The sequence below is a fragment of the Melanerpes formicivorus genome, unplaced genomic scaffold (assembly GCF_026170545.1).
Source record: "Melanerpes formicivorus ecotype bairdi unplaced genomic scaffold, bMelFor1.0.p_v2 SCAF_4, whole genome shotgun sequence".
NCBI lineage: Eukaryota > Metazoa > Chordata > Aves > Piciformes > Picidae > Melanerpes > Melanerpes formicivorus.
The window spans coordinates 24,507,600-24,525,871 of NW_027142356.1; the positions used below are offsets into that span (position 1 = coordinate 24,507,600).

Here is an 18,272-nt window from a genome sequence, read left to right on the forward strand (position 1 = left end):
TAATCTTCGGCAGCCACTGGCACACAGGAACCTGAACCATATGACAAAGAATGCTGCAAAACTCATTAGTAAAATACCCTGTGTGATTGCCCAAAGCTCTGGGCAGTTAATTGAAGTAGCCTGAACACTAGAAGAAGTATAGAGACACAGCAAAGGACACAACCATTTTTGGGAAGAGGGCTCCAGCTTGGAGTGAGCAGCCAGAAAGCCTCTGGTAGCAGAGGTGTTGTGCAGCCACAGTTTCAGGACCTGAGGTGGAGTCCTCCATGCCTTCCGGTAGTAGACAGGCACTTGGAAATACTATTCCTGTAACACTACTGTATCAAAATACTTCATTGCCATCATCCATTATTTATGTTCTTTTGTACTATGAGATAAAAATTTGTTTCTTTTGGGGGACAAAAAATGGTTCAGGTTACTCTGATGCTGACGCTCTCAGCTTCGTGCATGGTGTGCAGACATGCTGGCAGTGACAATTTTCTACAGCAGTGACACCACTGTCCTTTCCACCTCAACTCCTGGGTTGCTGAGCTGGATGAATAATGTGTTGCTGCGTGGCAACTGGCTGCTGAAAGGCTGAGTGAATTCATGCAGAAGGGCAGAGCAGCGGCTGCTGCAGAAAAGCCTGCACTCAGGAACAGCTGTGAAAAGGCAATGGCACTTACACAGAAGGAAGCAGACAGGACTCCTCTTCAGCAGGGACACTGTATGGTGGCTTCCACCACATGGAGCTTCGCAAGGTGCCAGGTCTCAGGGCTGAGTTCAGGAAGCCCTTTGTAGCTGCTCTGTCTTAAAGACATTCACAGATTTAGCCAGAATAGCCATGCTGAAAAGTTCTTTCTTTTCCCATGTCAGCCTATACACAGAGACCCAGAATAATTAAGACAGTGTTCATTTTATTGTAGTCAGCATGAAAACCAGGAGATGTAAAACAGCAAAACATTAAATTCCTAAGGGACTCAATCAAGTGGGAAACATTGCTTTAGTATCACTATAAGACTTCTTCACATGCAAACTTCTGATGGTATGTCTCGAATGCCACAGTACACCTGGAAGCCTAATACTAGCTTTACTTTGTACAGTACATTATGTTCAGTCATGTAGCTATAAAAAATAATAAAGCCACAATAACATTAGTTGTCATTAGAAGCCTCCAAGTTGGTTTTCTTCTGCTGCTGACTGACTGATGACCATCATTTTGTGGTGCTTGCAACAGCCAGGAATGGAAAGTTCACCTCACTCTCTTTCCTTTTAACTGTGGTTAGAGTGCTTTTCAGTATTCAACTGAGACCTTACTTCAGACATAACTTCATGTACCATGAAGGCATGGTTCTCTCTCTTCCATTTTACTGAAGTTCCTCAGGGCATTGTCTAAACTTGCATTTAACATACTTGAAAATATCATGAACTGGACTAAGGGAAGTGTTGTCAAGCGAACCCTCCAGCTGAAGGGTCATCTGTTGTGGTACAGCTGCTGAGAAACATTTAAGAGACTCATATTCTGCAGAAGATAACTGCTGGAGACTTTGCTGGCAGGAGTGTCATTTACTTCCACTCCATAGAGTGTCAGTCTAAACAGCAAGCTAACAAAAACTTAAGGAGCAGTAGTATTTCACATGGGACTTGGTTGATGTGATTCTGTGCTTGCTAAACTCAGATGCTTGCTGTCACCCATAGCCTTTGTGTAGACAACAGAATGTACGCACCAGTGTGGATTTCTACAAAGCTCAGTGTGCACTTCTGCATGCCTCAGCCACCACAAATTCTCTTGACAGTCTAGAAACAGGTTGGCCAGAGATATCTGTGGAAATTGTTTTGGACACTAGACAATGAGAAAATCCTTCTTTCTGCACTGCAGAGTAATCTAGACTTGCCTCAGAATTGCAGAAAATGCTAAGCCTCCAGCGTTCGATCACAAGGGCAAAGATCATCTTAGAGTATGAGTAATGCATGAGACCTGCACACACACACACACGTTTACCTACAGCAAATATTTCCTAAAGGAAATAATATTTCCTGTCTCTATGATCTGGCTCAGTAATAACATCATCTTTTTCTTTAAAGATCCTGAATAATGGAAGAATCGTTTCACGTTACAAAATCTTCCTTGCCAGGATTTGATGCAAAGTCCACATTATAACCTCTGGGAAGAAGAGCTGCTAAGGAAAGCACAAAATCCATAAATCTGAGAGGATCAACAAGAAAAAAAAAGGAAAAAAAAGAAAAAAAGATTATACTAATTTCAGTTTGGCTCAATTCAGTTGTAATACTTCATTCTTTCTATTAAATGTCTACACTGACTCAAATGGGATAATGTAGGATCCTAAGAGAACACTGCAACCTTTCCAATGTACAGGACCTGGCCTTCAGGCCCATGGACCACTGCAGCAGCCTGTGACTCCAGAGATACTTGGTAGTGTGCAGCATTTGGGTGGGGATCTATGCATGTGCTTCCACAATGACTGAAAACAGATAACATACAGACATCACAGTCATCCACAAACAAATCAGCAGAAGTTGAGATGTTCCACAGGGAAGAAAAAAACCAAACCAAACCAACCAACCAACACAAAAAACAAGAGGGGAGAGAATCCTTCAGACTGTAGCCCTTAACTTCCTCAGACCACAGAGCCTTTTGTGCAAACCTTACATATACTGAACTAAGTAATGAAACACTGCTGTGGTAGATTCCATCAAGTTTCCAGAGTGGCAGCCAACTTGAATTTTCCATGAGCTTCAACACTGATTTTAATTTGGATTTCCACTTCTAACTTTAACACTTCAATATAGTAATGAAATTCAAGGTAAAAGCTAGTGTCATCTTTAGAGCATATATTCACCCTTTCTGAATCCCTTGAATGTACTTCTCCAAATGGTGCATTCTACAAGACATGAGGTGGCAGCAGCAGTTATAAACACGTTGCTTGCCTAGTGGTTTGTGATTGGGATATATCTGTATGCAGCAGCAAAACATACAGCCTTGAGAAATGTTAATTTTCCTGAAAGCAATGGCACACCAACAAACAAAAGAAGTGTGAGCTCAGAATGAACAAATAGGCAAAGCTTAAGCAAACCATTGCCTTTACAGACATAGGAATGGGAATTCCTTGTGAAGCACCTACATCAACTTCGCTTTACTTCTCTTTTTGTCCCTTCCCTACTATGTTTATCAAGAATTCCTTCTTGTATATTCAAAATAAGGTTTTCTTCCTCTCAAATTGAGAAGACATCTATCTCCAACCTGGTCCGGTCCGGTCCATTCCATTCCAATTCCATTCCATTCCAATTCCATTCCATTCCATTCCAATTCCTCTTTGTCCCTTCAGCCCCTTCCCCATTCTTTTTCCAAAAGCACTTCCAAAAGCACTCTTTTTTCCAAAAGCACAAGACAATGCAAAGCTGGTAGACACCAACCAAGTACACACAGACAGTGGTGGGTGCTGTCACAGCCCCACACCAAATCCAGTACTATATTGCAAATTGCCTGCAAGGAGATTCTCATCCAACTCAAGCTTTGTAGGACATGCTTGTTCTCATCTTTCCTGGTGCATAGCTCCTGAATTGATACAAAATCTTCCATTCTCATTCACTTCTGGCCAGGTCAACCTTCACAGAAGACAGAACCTCCAGAGAAGAGCTTCCTTACAATTAGCTTGTTCCTAAAATTTTCTCATCTTGCAACAAACTGAATTTAAGAGTCATTTCAACTGGCTAGGTTGCAATACAGGTCTTCTATTTCTTCCCCCCCCCCCCCCCCCCCCCCCCCCTACAGATTTACTCTTGGAATGACAAAGTACTTTCTAGTTTGAATCCTCTTTTTATTAGCTTAAATGGATTTCCTTGGTGGCTAACCATCCAACCAATGCAATGAGATTCTGAGTCACTGGGCAGAGTTAACAATCCAACCAATGCAATGTGATTCTGAGTCATTGGGCAGAGAAAAAGAGCAGGCTGGTGGCACAGAGATCACCTCCTCCTCCCCTCTGCCACACTACTACTCCAAGCACACTTTGATTTTCAATGCTGATGTGACACCAACAGTCTTTCTTGGCTGCTACAAGACCACTCACATGCATAATAGTTGCTAACTGGTTTTGTTTTCTGCTGGTGAAAGATGCATCATCCCTACAAGGATTCACATTGTTACCTCAACATTGTACACAGAAGAAAGCACAAATTACCAGTGTTAAATCAGCAGGTTGCCTACAGTCTGCCCCAGCAAGGCAAACTAAAAACCTAAAATACTTTCCATGAGATGTGCTGGTGGTTATTGATTCATTTTTGTGTGTTGGTTTTTGGCATATTATTGCTTGGCTTCAAACACACACCTGCAGTATGTCTGCGCCCATCAGGCAGCATCACTGATACTTTGCATTTTGTCTTTCACTTGTGCTCTCCCAGAACACAAAAGCACAGTGCTCTGCTGACCACTATGGTGGTTCCAGTTATGCCTGTGCCGTTGTTCAGATGCATCTGCTTAGTAACCTGCCTGTTGGCATTTTGTGGTGCACAGGCATTGGTGAAATTTTCCTGAAAGAAAGGTTGTTTGGGGAGGGAGGTATGGATGCACCAGCCGGTGAAGACTCATAGCCGGAAGGTGCTGCAGGGAACTCGGAGAGACCCCCTATTCCTCATGACAAAGACTTAATTTGAGTGCTGCCCTAGCACACTACTCATTCATTGCCAAGCTCAGTTTGGTCTCAAAAAAGCAACTCATATGCTAGGAATATTTTAGAGAGCTTAAGCTAAAGGATAAAGTTCATGGAAATCAATGAATGCACTATAGCCATTTATTCTCCTCTGAAAGAAAAACCCCAAACCAATCCATTTATATATTCAGACTGAGCTTATTTCTAAAGGGACAGTTCAGAGTATGCTGGCTCACAATGCAAGCAAGGGGGACACACAATGCTGGCAAGGGAGACAGTGGAGAGAAGGACATGAGCTGAGCCAAGGGACACCATTTCACAGCAAGACAGGCTGGGCAGCAGCTAGTGAGGGAGGAGGCAGAAGGGAGGCAAAAGGAGCATCACAAGCCTTGGACCTGGACAGGACATAGCAAACACCATGGACAACTTGAGAAATCCCTTCAGGGCTGACAAGGATACAACATGGGAAGAAACAACAAACTTGTCAACTAACCTGACCTAATGATACTGCCAGTATTAATCTCACACAAAATTTAACATGAAACTCACATCTCAGACACTGCTAGAAGGGGGATGGAAACAACAGTACTAAGAGAGAAAAGGAAGGAGACTTTTCTCCTGGTAGGCAGAGGTGGGAAGACACTCATGTAGTATTTCAGAATTAGCAATTCAGCATCAGGCAGGAGAGGATGTGAAATAGCGTACAGAAATGGAACAAGGATGTGCCATAGAGCTCCCAAATACACACCAGAGAAAAACTAGGAGTCAGTTCAGTACTACGCCTAGGGGCAACACCTTTCATTGAACTGGGCTAAAACATTTTATCTTACAGCATTTTATCTCGCTGCTGGGGAACAAATGCCCCTCAAGACCTGCATTGAAGGCTTGACAGCTGATGTAGTCAAAAAGCCTGGCCTCCTAAATAAAAGGGGACCACCTCTGGTCTGCTTCACAGGAAAAAAAAATAAAGAGGAAAAAACCAAACTCATTTACACTGTGTAAGCCTGTAAGATTCACAGACTGACTTGCAATAACAAGACCTACAGAATAAGCCAGGTGTGCTACTAGAGGCAGAACTGAATTATTATCATGATTCATGAAAAATCTTTAATGGAATAAAAATAACCCATATGTAACTCTAGTACTCTGCAGGATTACAACACCCAAATCCTCAGTGCTCCACAGGATTGAAAACTAAATTTCCTACAAGCTGCAGTTCTCCAGCCTCCCATCATGAGCTCTAGTAAACAGAGAGTGGGAAACACATCTCCCAGGTTGGAAAATGTTATTAAGGTGAGAAATGTGACCAACATACATTTAAGACATTATTGTATATCACACTTCTGGAGAAACAGTCACTAAGCTACCCTTTATTAGCAGTTTCTACAACTTTTCTAACATTAGAAATACAGCAAAGATTGTCTCAAGGTTTCAGTGCTTCGGTAAAATAAACGTTTCAAGTTAACAACTGAATGGTTTGTTATATAGAGAGCATCAAGTGCAACAAAATACACACAGGCTAAATAAATGGTAGTCGTTTCTGAAAGGCAGCAGGAAAAGCACCAAAATACTGCAAAAAAGTAGAGCTGGCTAAGGACTTCAAAGGGAAACAGTGTAAGACAGCAGACATCTGGGCTCATGGACCCAGGTGCACAGGATAGTCTGCTCCTACGGGAACACGTTACTGTGCATCTCTGGAGAGAGAAAAATGATTCACATCACTTTAAAGAGTGATTTAGAGGAGAGGTGCTCAGTGCTGTGGGAGGCTGGGAGCATGGGCTGCCCACCCTGGCTGAGGAGGAGCCAGACAGCTCGCTGCTTTTGAAAGACTTGGCTGGAACGCCACACCATGAGTGAGGGCACCATCCTGCTGGCTGCAGTTACATCTACCAATGTGCTCTCATGTGCCTCACCTGCCCTTCGGTCATTGCCTGCTCATATCTTACGTGTGGCTGATGCAGGGGAGAAAAAGCCTGCAGAATGCATGCCTTTCTCACCCTCCCTTCTAGCCAATGACTTAACTTCTCCCAGAGAGAGCATCCTTCAGCCGTCATCCTCACTCTTTCTCTGATTCTCCATTTCAGTGGGAGCAGACCTGGCTCTCTGGGGCTTGCGTGACAACAGTCCCCCAAAGGATCAGCAGAAGTTGGACTGCTCAGTTATCACTGCCTGTATTCTTCACATAGACTTGTCTCTCTGTTGGGTAATTTACACACTAGGTCACTTGTCTTGTGTTAGGTCTTTATAGCTGTAGAATCTTAGTTTCACCTCACCCCTCTTCCTCTAGCCTGCCCCTTTGTGCAAGACCTTGTGATGCACACAAATAATTTCCCATACTAATTCTGACAATTTCTCTGCTTCTTGATTTGTCAGAAGGTGCTGCTCTCCCTTGCAGCAAGGTGGTAATTTCAATTTGTGCTTTTGCTAAGTACCTAGCTTTTCATCTGGACAGTGGTGGGGACGGGGTCATCACGTGGAAATACACCAGCTGTGGCAATAATAACTGCGTAATGGAGCGTGTGGCTACTCGGAAAACAAAGGGGAATAATTTTCCACTGTTGCTGCATCACAACCCCAATAACACAACTGAACAGCAGGACTCAAGACTTGAGGGGAGGGATTCTTTCTACCAGCACAGACATCTACACATCCCTGCAAACCATGTCAGTCTAACACAGAAGAGGGAGCGGGTCGGACGCAGCAATTTGGCCGCCTGAGGTTCTGCAGCATGGACTGGAACATGTTGTGCTGCCTGCCTTTCAGCTTTTTGTTTGAGGATGTGTCCGAGGAAATGGATTTCCGGGACTGACTGTTCTGGGCCCGAATCAGTTTCTCATGTTCCCGTATTTGTCTCTGTAAGTGGTTCTGGATGGCAATTCCCAGGGATTCTGGATCAAGGGAAGCACCATAAACCTCCCATGTCATGCCCTGCTCGTCCCAAATAACATCCCTGACGTGTTTGGACTGCTTCACCTGCACTTTTGCCTCCATGGCTGGGGTGGGGACCTTTTTGTTTTCCCCCACGTTTGGCAAAACCTGAGCTGAAGTAGGAAGAACTGCCGTCTGGAGCTCACGTCTGGACTCCTTGGCCTGGAGGCCTTGCTGCTGGGGAGCTGCTGATGCCTCCAAGGGAGGGGTGAGACGTGCAGAACTCGACCTCAACTCAGGCATTAGTCCTGCCTGCAGGCTCTGGCCTCTGGCCATCTGAGCTTGGCCAGTGTCTCCCTGGCCTCTGCTCTCCTTTTCACCTGCATCCTCTGAGCATGCCTCTATGCAGACAGTGACAGGGTAGCTAGCACTCATCCCTCCTTTAGGATCAAGCACCACAGAGTTTTCTTCCTTTGGTTTCACCATTGATGTGTTAGGAATGGTCTCCCCTTGACTTGTACCCTTACTTTGCACAGGCTTTTGATCAGAACTGCCCAGGACCTCCTTCTGCTTGACCTCACTGTCTGTGCTATTGAGTAAAGGTAAGCAGCTGCTTCCCGTGTCATGGACAAGATCTCGCATGTTGTTCTTGGTTCCTGGGACAGTGGCAGCAGAAGTGGTGCTTGGTTCACCAGTGCCAGACTCAGTTTGTGCTGGAGTTTGATTATTGGAGCCAACTGCAAGCTTCTCAGGGATGGGCTTTGGTGGGACTTGAGCATCCATTGGCAGCTGAGCAGCATCCTTGCCACCACAGGCTGTACCAACTGTTTCAGCATCACGCACTGATGTCCCTTGGGAGATAAGGGCTGCAGGGGAGGAGGAGGGAACAAGTTTTGCATTAACTGCTGATGCTGGAGGTACCACATCAGATAGGAAACCAGGCAGTTGCACAGGCTGAGTTTGGGCTGGAGAAGTCACAGCCATAGCAACAGTTGATTCTGAGACGATACCAGGAGAACATGGGGACTTTTGTTTTGAGGATAAACTGTCAGTAATTGCAGACTGGCTCAACCCTGTTCCTCCTTGGTAAATTATGTGCAGTTCTTCCTTCTCTTCTGGAGGTGGATTCCCTTTTAAGAAGGCTGCAAGGATGCTGGGACTGGTGGAGGCCGATTTGCTCTCCACAGTAGCCACAGCCTGAACCTCAGCATCTCGCCAAGTCCTGCTTACTGCTTCCTCAGTTAAAAAGTTGCTCTCTGGCTGAACTGTCATTGTACCCATTTCTCTGTATTTGGAGAGCTGAGTGGGGCCTGGACTTCCTGGCTTAGTGACTGTGTCATATATGGGATGTGGACTCCCATGGCTAGATTGGACTGGTGCCTTGCTGCCCTGCACCACTTCAGTTTTATCTGTGAGATGCATCTGTGCAGTGTCTGCAGCCCCACTTTTTGCCTCCAGAGTGGTTTGTGGGTCTCTTCCCAGGTCAGCTTTGGTGTGCCTTGCTGGCGAGGCAGACTGACACACAGCAGAACCAGTTGCTGTTCCCCTGTCTTTTTCCCCTCTTTGCAGAAGGTTTGCCTGAGTAGTACAACAGGACTCATTACCCCTGATAGGGTGGCCCAGGGAAGAATAATTTAACACCTCAAGTGCCGGCTGATCATCAGTCCCCTGAGGTTTCAAGGCAGAGTCATCCATTTGTGTCAGGGAGCCTGTTTTTGCCTGGCTGCCTTGCACAAACTGCTGGGAGCTCTGGGGGGCTGGCATCATCTCTGGCCCCTGCCCCACCAAGGGAGCTCCTGCTGTGGTTAGGGCTGGTGCTACTAGTCCTTGGCTGCCTGCTGGGCAGGAGGAATCAGCAGAATCTACAGCTGCAGAACACTCCTCAGAAGCTTTGCTGGTGAGCCCAGGAGGAAAGGCTTCCTGGTGGCTAGCATTGTCCTTGTGGACACACCTCTGCACACTGGCAGCCGCTGTGTGTTTCAGGTCAAACAAGCAAACTCCAGCAGAGTCAGATGGGATAAATGGGAAGCCATTGCTGGCCCTCTCTTCACTGGGTAGTTGGGGCTGGTGCTTAGCAGACTGCAAGTCTCCCAGGCAGTCCTCCTTCTCAGAAGCTGTGACCAGGGAAAGCTTGGCAGATCTCAGAGGATCAGGTACAGTCCCCATGGACTTTCTTCAAGACGTTGTTTGCCCTCAGCTTCTCCTTGGAGCTTTCTCGGTGGTAGGTACGATGTGACAAGCTGCTGGTGACAGGTTTCCTGCAAAGCTAATCTGTTAATGAAAGAAACACAGTGTTAGCAGCAGACAGATTTAAGAGGAAAAAGTTCCCAGAACAGATTGACTTTACAGCTGGGATATAAGTACTTGCAGGCAAAAGGGAAAGTGAAGCACCTAATTTAGCCCAGAAGTCACGTAAAAGACAGAGATTTCAAGCATCTCCCAATTCCAAGGTCCAGACAGAAAAGGCAATACTAGAGACAAAGCGACAACAGCTGCCCTGTTGTTGGTACATTAATGACAATGTAATGACATGCCAAGAGGCAGTCTAAACCCTGAGAATTATGAAGTGAAAGCAGGGGTAAATGGAAGGGGAGCAGACTCCGTGTGGAAGTTTGAGGTCACAAAATAAACTCACTGTGATAGAATCCTCCAGCAAGACACCCATGGAAGCACAGGTGCTGTCCTGCCTCTTGCGCCTACATGAAGAACAGACCTGATGTGCGCAGCGTGACTTGAGAAGATCTCACACCTTTACTGAGCACCAGTTTCCCCTTCTCACAGAAAGCCCTTCTCTAACTCCACTACCAACAAAGATGTGCTCACAGGGACAACAGATCAATTCAGACTAATGTGGACGAACCCAAACCTCACTCGTAGAAGTAATATGGAGAGAAGACAACTTGCTGGGTGATACAAATAATCACCAGAAGAAGCTACTGCACCATTCAGCACTGGGGCTGTGTACATGCTGCTTTCACATGCAGATCCTTTGAAATAACTACAAGAAAGCCAGCTCAATGAATAAAGAGGGGCACAAATGATCTAGAAATCCATTTACACACAGGTGGTATGAAACTAGAAGAGGAATGCCGCGGCACTGCAGAACAGGAGGGGCCCATGCCATACCCAGCAAGACACCGAGAAGGGATTTTAAGCAGCCAGAGCAGAGTTATTCAGGTTGAAATCCAGCCAGAACTGCAGAGAAAGCATCACTTCAAACAGGAGATGATCTTCAAATATGCTTGTTGGCTGAGTTTTCAAAAGGACTTATCACTGTCCAACTTGGACCCTGCTATAAGTCAAGGGCTAGATCCCTGTCAGTGTCAGCACTGTGGTGATGGCCAGTGATAAAATCCCACCTCAGCCTATGCTGGTTTAAAAGGTTTTTCCCAGCTTAATGCTGGCAGCAACACACAGGTGCAAGACTTGGGGAAAATTACTGTACCTCCGAGTGCCCATGTCTCTGCAGGCACACAGAGGGGTTTTCTTTGCTATGTTACTTGGGAGATGCTGCTGGAAAGAGCTGTGCGATCGGTTAGCTGTTCCAGACCCTTCCTTCCCATCAACAAAATCAGCAGAAGTCCTTTCCAGAAAACATCCCTATGCTCCTCTCTCTGTCTGAATGGCAGCAGTATAGCTTCCCTAGTTTCTGTTAACTTAATTTTAAATTTCAGCACCTCAGTGTACCTTGAAAGAGCATCAGGAGAAGAATGCTCAGTGAAAGGAAAATTAGAACAAATACAGTAAGTCTGTTTTTCTAAGAAAAGGAAAATGTTGTCTTATTACTTATTAATTAAGGTATATGTCTTTTAAACATTAATAATTTTTATACTGTCTCTTGGGGCTCTGTCCAAACCACAGATATACACAGTCTGCTGGGTGAAGTAAGCCCTGGAAACCTGTGATCCTGCCCCTTCAAAGATCCCTAGTTTCTCATCTGCAATCTGTGACAGCAGCTCTGCATCACTCCAAAATGGCTTTCCAGCAAGGCTAAAGATGGCTAAGATTTGAGCACTGAGCTTATACAAACCAGGCTAAAAATAGGTGGAAGTTAGTGTCCACCTACAAGATGTCTTCACTTTGTTCTGTGCTCACTTTAAAGCCAGCCAACATGGTCCTGAAGGAAAGGAGAGCTGTAACAAACTCACGCTGTTGTAGTATAAAGGCTTAATGACCATGAGGAGAGGAGCAGATGGCTTTGGACATCTGTTTGGCTAAACTGTGCTACTCACCTCTTTCCTTTTCCAAATATTGATCCACACCAGTACATACAACTGGGCAGGGCACTTTTGGTTCTTTTTCTTTTTTAATCCAGAGTTTATCTAAGAACAACTAAAACATAATGGAACAAACCTAATCCCTGGTTTTAGGAAGAGAAGTACTCCCCAGTAAACAGTTTCAGAAGTAACAACAGCAGAGCAAATCTGTTTCTCTTCAGGATGGGAAGGGCAACCTGCACTGCCTTTAACTCATACCCACCCACGGGGGAACAATTCCTAATTTTGCAGTTAAGTGAATTAGCTCTGATCTAAACACCCACATGAATTCTCCCCATCTGTTTTGTGGCTCTTCACCAGATTACTAGAAACATACATTTTAAATGACTGCCACATGTGCTAATTAAAAGTGATTCTGCTACTGCACCCTTCTCATATAATACTGACAGAGGAAATGGAGTTCCCCAAACCTATGTGCACCTATTCTTTGGTGTGAGACAACAGACAATAACCCAGCCATTTTACTTTGAATACAGGCTGGGGGGCTGGGTCATTCTACTGCCTGTGATGACTCTGAAAGTACAGAATTAACCAGGTTGGAAAAGACCTTTGAGATCATCAAATACAACCCATCACCCAACACCATCTAATCAACTAAACCATGGCACTAAGTGCCTCATTCAGTCTCTTTTTAAACACTTCCCTTGATGGTGACTCCACCACCTCCCTGAGCAGCCCATTCCAATGGCAAATCACTCCTTCTGTGAAGAACTTCTTCCTAACATCCAGCCTAAACCTGCCCTGGTGCAGCTTGAGACTGTGTCCTCTTGTTCTGGTGCTGGTTGCCTGGGAGAACAGACCAGCCCCCACCTGGCTACAACCTCCCTTCAGGTAGTTGTAGACAGCAACAAGGTCTCCCCTGAGCCTCCTCTTCTCCAGGCTAAGCAACCCCAGCTCCCTCAGCCTTTCCTCATAGGGCTTGTGCTCCAAACCCCTCACCAGCTTTGTTGCCCTTCTCTGGACAGATGAGCAGAGTCCAGTGGCATGAGATTTAACACATCTAAGTGACGGGTTCTACACATTGGCCACAGCAACCCCATGCAGTGCTACAGGCTGGGGTCAGAGTGGCTGGAGAGCAGCCAGGCAGAGAGGGACCTGGGGGTACTGGTTGATAGTAGGTGGAACATGAGCCAGCAGTGTGCCCAGGTGGCCAAGAAGGCCAATGGCATCCTGGCCTGTATCAGAAATTGTGTGGCCAGCAGGAGCAGGGAGGTCATTCTGCCCCTGTACTCAGCACTGGTTAGGGCACACCTTGAGTACTGTGTCCAGTTCTGGGCTGCTCAGTTTAGGAAGGATGTTGAGTTGCTGGATTAAGAATTAATAAAGATCAGAATGAAATGTAAGTATTCCACAAGAGAAAAGCAAGCAAGCCCAACTAATTACAGAATTGGAAAAGCATTTTTATTATCAGAGTCTTATGTAAGACTGTCTCATTTTTGTTATTGGAGAGCTGTTATACAGGAGTGAAGAACAACACTAGGACCCATGGGCAACGCTAGTCAACTGTGAGGTTTCAATCAAGAAACAACACTGACTATAGGGAAATGCCTATAAGAAACAGAAATATGTAACTCAGAAGTAGGCAAAAAAACATGTCAAAACACATCAAGATTGCAAATTAATTTTTGAAGTGTTCTATGCCTAACCTGGAGCAACCATCCATTTCTTTTTCTTTTGTTACGAAATGATAAGTATCTTCACCAAGGTCAAAACCAACTCTTAGTAATAAGAACAGATTTTCTACATCAACATAGTTCTTCTCCTCTTTATTACAGAATCACAGAATCAACCAGGTTGGAAGAGACTTCCAAGATCATCAAGTCCAACCAATCACCCAACCCTAATTAATCAACTAGACTAATCAGTCTTTTCTTAAACGCCTCCAGGGACACTGACCCCACCATATATTCTGTCATGTCATATATGACCATCTGTTCTTTCAGATCAAATCAGTCTGCCTGACTCTGTCAATCCCATCTCAACACAGATTTTTTTTTTTCTGGACCTTTCCAACAAAGTTTCCAACTTTGACAAAATCTATGCTTGGATTACGCGGTCTGAAAGCGTCCTCGCATGGCCAACAGACCTTCATGGACCTTGTCACGGAGTAGTTCTTGATGTGCTTTAAAAGCAAAACAAAAATAAACCTCAAAATCTCTAAAGGTTTCCAGGCAATTCAATGCTGACCATGTCAAGAAACTCCTGTTTATTTCAGTAATACCCATCCCCCAATAAAACAACACTACAGATTCTCATCTTGCTGCTTATGAGAATGTCAACAAAACCAGAAAGGCTGCATGTTTAATAAACCAAGAAATTTCCAGGCAATTCCAGCACTAGCTTGTGCCTCCCATGCCGGGTTCTGCACATCGGCCACAACAACCCCATGCAGAGCTACAGGCTGGGGTCAGAGTGGCTGGAGAGCAGCCAGGCAGAGAGGGACCTGGGGGTGCTGGTCGATGGCAGGCTGAACATGAGCCTGCAGTGTGCCCAGGTGGCCAGGAGGGCCAATGGCATCCTGGCCTGCATTAAGAACAGTGTGGCCAGCAGGAGCAGGGAGGTCATTCTGCCCCTGTACACTGCACTGGTTAGGCCACACCTCGAGTACTGTGTCCAGTTCTGGGCCCCTCAGTTTAGGAAGGAGGTTGACTTGCTGGAACGAGTCCAGAGAAGGGCAACAAAGTTGGTGAGGGGTTTGGAACACAGCCCTGTGAGGAGAGGCTGAGGGAGCTGGGGCTGCTTAGCCTGGAGAAGAGGAGACTCAGGGGTGACCTTACTGCTCTCTACAACTACCTGAAGGGGGGTTGTAGACAGGCAGAGGTTGGTCTCTTCTCCCAGGCAGCCAGCACCAGAACAAGAGGACACAGTCTCAGGCTGCGCCAGGGGAAGTTCAGGCTGGAGGTCAGGAGGAAGTTTTACACAGAGAGAGTGATTGCCCATTGGAATGGGCTGCCCGGGGAGGTGGTGGAATCGCCATCATTGGAGGTGTTCAGGAGGAGACTTGACAGGGTGCTTGGTTGCATAGGTTAGTTGATTAGGTGGTGTTGGATGATAGGTTGGATGCGATGATCTTGAAGGTCTCTTCCAACCTGGTTTATTCTATTCTATTCAGAAAATGAAAATATGTAAAAGCACAAATAAGACTGCCAGCATCTCCATCTACCCTCCACTTAAAAACAAATAAAGGAAACCAAAAAGCAGCTCCCCAATCAAACAAGCACACCTTCCCCAATCCTGGATTCTCGTCAGCTTTCCATTCCTTAAGCCTCCTCTTCACCCTTTTCCCTACAAATGGAAGAACTGAACACTTGCTCTTAACAGGTCTAATCTCATCATTTCATCTCTCAGATCATCACAAAAATCATTCAGCTGCGTGGGTTAAGGACACAGACAAACATCTGCTGAATTGGGAATTCAGCCTCCCTTCTTGTTTCTTGATCTGAGGAAAAGACAACAGCAACCTCTACCTTGTATCAGAACACTGTATATATAGAGAGAGAACATGATGGACATTTCTCTCAATTTCAAACATACATGCCTCCCATTCTGCACCCAGTGGGAATTTTTTCTAGCTCACAAAGTTGCTCTCCTCTGCAAAATCTATGACTTCCTCTTGATAGTGTCAAAGGGTTTTTGCCAGTCTGTTTGTTTGTGAAAAATTTGCTTTCTCCCAAGGAAAACTGGGTGGAGAGAAAAAAAAAAGCACAAGGGCAAGATGCACAACCATTTTTACCAAAAAGTCTGACAGCTACTGAAGATGTAGCTAGCAGTATTTTGTACAAGCTCAAAAAAATGTGTACTTTTCTGGTTGTTGATTCCTCCCATCTTGCATCTCTCTGCCAGCTTCAGGCTTTAACTCTGAGAAGTGCCCATGCAAGTCTGTCTTTCTCTAAGACTCCCAGTCAACCAGCAGCAATTAGGATGGTGAGGTTTAGGTGGACATCCACCTGTTAGGAGCTGGACAAAGGCCAAAAATCACATTTTGTGTGGTAAGAAAAGTGTAACTACTGCTGAGTAGGTGTGTCTTGTAAAGGCTTTATGAGCCTTTGGCCCTATGAGCCAAAGGATGTTATCTACTAACATCCTTTCAGATCCTCAAAAGCAAATTTCCTGAATTTCCTGATGACCTTCCCTTTAAGATTTCCTCAGTGCACTGAATATAAATGCTCATCAGTAGTAGTAGTAGTGGTGGTGGCACCCTAGATAATTAGGCCTGATTTGCTGCTGGTAACCATATCATCAGTGCCCAGAGAAGTGTCTTGCAGCACCACTTTTTTTATAACCAACCTTGCAAGTAAGGAACTTTTATCTTGGAAGAGTTGATAGGAGAGGAAAAGCCTTCTGCACAAGGTAAAACCCAACTATAATGTTTAACTCTCACACACCATGTGAAAAATCAAGTTCTCCTATATGATATTTTTCTGATATAATAGATATAATCTCAGTATTAGAAGAGGCAATAGATCTATAGTTAAAAGGCACCTGGCAAAGTACATATCCACTGTCATTTTCCTAGCAGAAGAGGACTGCCCCAAATGATGTGTAATTAGAGAAGAAGGATGCAAAGCCCAGCCAGTCATTACTGTTACAGAAATCTGCCATAGCATGTGATTAACCTAAGAAAGGCACGATGATGATCTCACCATGTCTGCTCTTGCCTCCTGGCTATCAGAAATACAACTAATGTGAACAAAGAAGCTGGCAGCTGAAACAGCTTTCACCACAGCTTTTTGGGTTTAAAAAACCCTGAAACCCAAACAACAAGTCAAAAATATCTAAGCCTTCTTCCTGCCACCATCTCAGCAGTTGCTTCCTGTTTCTTCACATTCTTGCTCCACTCTGCTGTTGTCTGTCATTGACAAGAAGAGCAGTAAAAAGAACAAAATAATCTCCTTAGTCAACTGCCTCCTGCTAAAAACCCTCTCAATAAAATGTGAGAGGAAGCACCATGTGCTGGGCCACTTTTTATCTGATGTATTGAGGCTCTGCAGGAAACCAAATGGTTGCAGGCTGGAAGCCTTCGGTGTTCAGAGATAAAATCAGAGCAATTTCAGTGGTATCTTTACAATGCTGGCAAATGCTCTTTTGAGGGCAATGACTCAAACCTGTACATCCAGCTAAAGACTCTAACCTGCTCACCTCAGTCACGCAAGCTTACGAAATTATTTCAGTGGGACTGTCACATGAAAAGCTGTCATCTCAGTCTCAGACTCTTCTTTGTCTTTACTTGAAGCTACACATTATATTTTGTTGAATGCTGACCCTGGTGGAAATGGATCAAACTAGAGAACAGTGCCTTGCTTATTATTATTTTTTTTTCATGGAAGAAGTGCAGCATGTGGGACACAGGAAAAGCAGGATGTCCTAACTGAGCAGGGGCAGGATGACACATCCTAAATGACACTCCAGTTCTGGAGCCCCTATTACCAGAGGGATATGGAGGTGTTGGAGGGTGTCCAGAGAAGGGCCACGAGGATGATCAGAGGGCTGGAGCACCTCTCCTATGAGGACAGACTGAAGGAGTTCGGGCTGTTCAGTCTGCAGAAGAGAAGGCACCGAGGTGACCTAATTGTGGCCTTCCAGTATGTGAAGGGGGCCTACAAGAAGGCTGGGGAGGGACTTCTCAGGATCTCAGGTAGTGATAGGACTAGGGGGAATGGAAGGAAGCTGGAGGTGAGGACATTCAGGCTGGATGTGAGGAGGAGGTTCTTCACCATGAGAGTGGTGAAGCCCTGGAATGGGTTGTCCAGGGAGGTGGTTGGGGCGCCGTCCCTGGAGGTGTTTAAGACCAGGCTGGACAATGCTCTGGCGAGCCTGATCTAGTGTGGGGTGTCCCTGCCCATGGCAGGGGGGTTGGAACTAGATGATCCTTGTGGTCCCTTCCAACCCTGACTGATACTATGAAACCTTACCAAGCCAAAAAAAATTGACACTTGTCACTTACTGCAGCTAGCCAGCAACACCATTGTTCTTCATACTCAGAAATGAAGGAGTCTAACTGTGTATCCACACTGCAGCCTTGTGAGAGCTTCCAGCCACTTGACCCTAATGAAACCAAATGCTAGATAGGAATGTTGGTAAAATACTACACCTATAAACCACACCAAATCTTTTCAGTCTCTACCTAGACCTGACAGAAGGTGTTGAAAAAGACATCTGAGAAATCTCCCAGATGTCAGCAGCTGCCACTGTGGCAGATCTGATCAGGTAAAATTCAGAAAAACTGGCACTGATACCAACTCAGCACAGCCCCCAAACCTTACCTCACTAACTTTGAATCCTGAAATCCACTACATAGTCAGAGAGCTTTTCATGACAAAGAGAGGCTCTTAAGTCTTCTCCATCCACCACATGCAGCCGCTTGAACAAGGAGATGGCAGTGCTTTCCCTACGTGAAGAAGCCAACTCAGTCCCTGTCACTCTCAACACCTCCACCTTCCTGCAGCAAAGAAAAGCACCAAAAGCTGTGCTTGTTTTA

At 45.3% G+C, this 18,272-nt stretch overlaps 1 protein-coding gene across 4 annotated transcripts in view; it reads right to left on the bottom strand.

Annotated features, from left to right (window-relative positions):
• Window positions 1-3,768: 3,768 nt before the first annotated feature.
• The window catches only part of GPRIN3 (GPRIN family member 3), a 60,266-nt gene continuing 45,762 nt past the window's right edge, over window positions 3,769-18,272 (bottom strand). For all 4 annotated transcript variants that reach the window (XM_068137359.1, XM_068137358.1, XM_068137356.1 and 1 more), the window contains one exon: window positions 3,769-9,788. In XM_068137359.1, the coding sequence (XP_067993460.1) occupies window positions 7,314-9,683 (2,370 nt within the window). In that variant the 5' untranslated portion in view covers window positions 9,684-9,788 and the 3' untranslated portion in view covers window positions 3,769-7,313. The remainder of the gene's footprint in view (window positions 9,789-18,272) is intronic.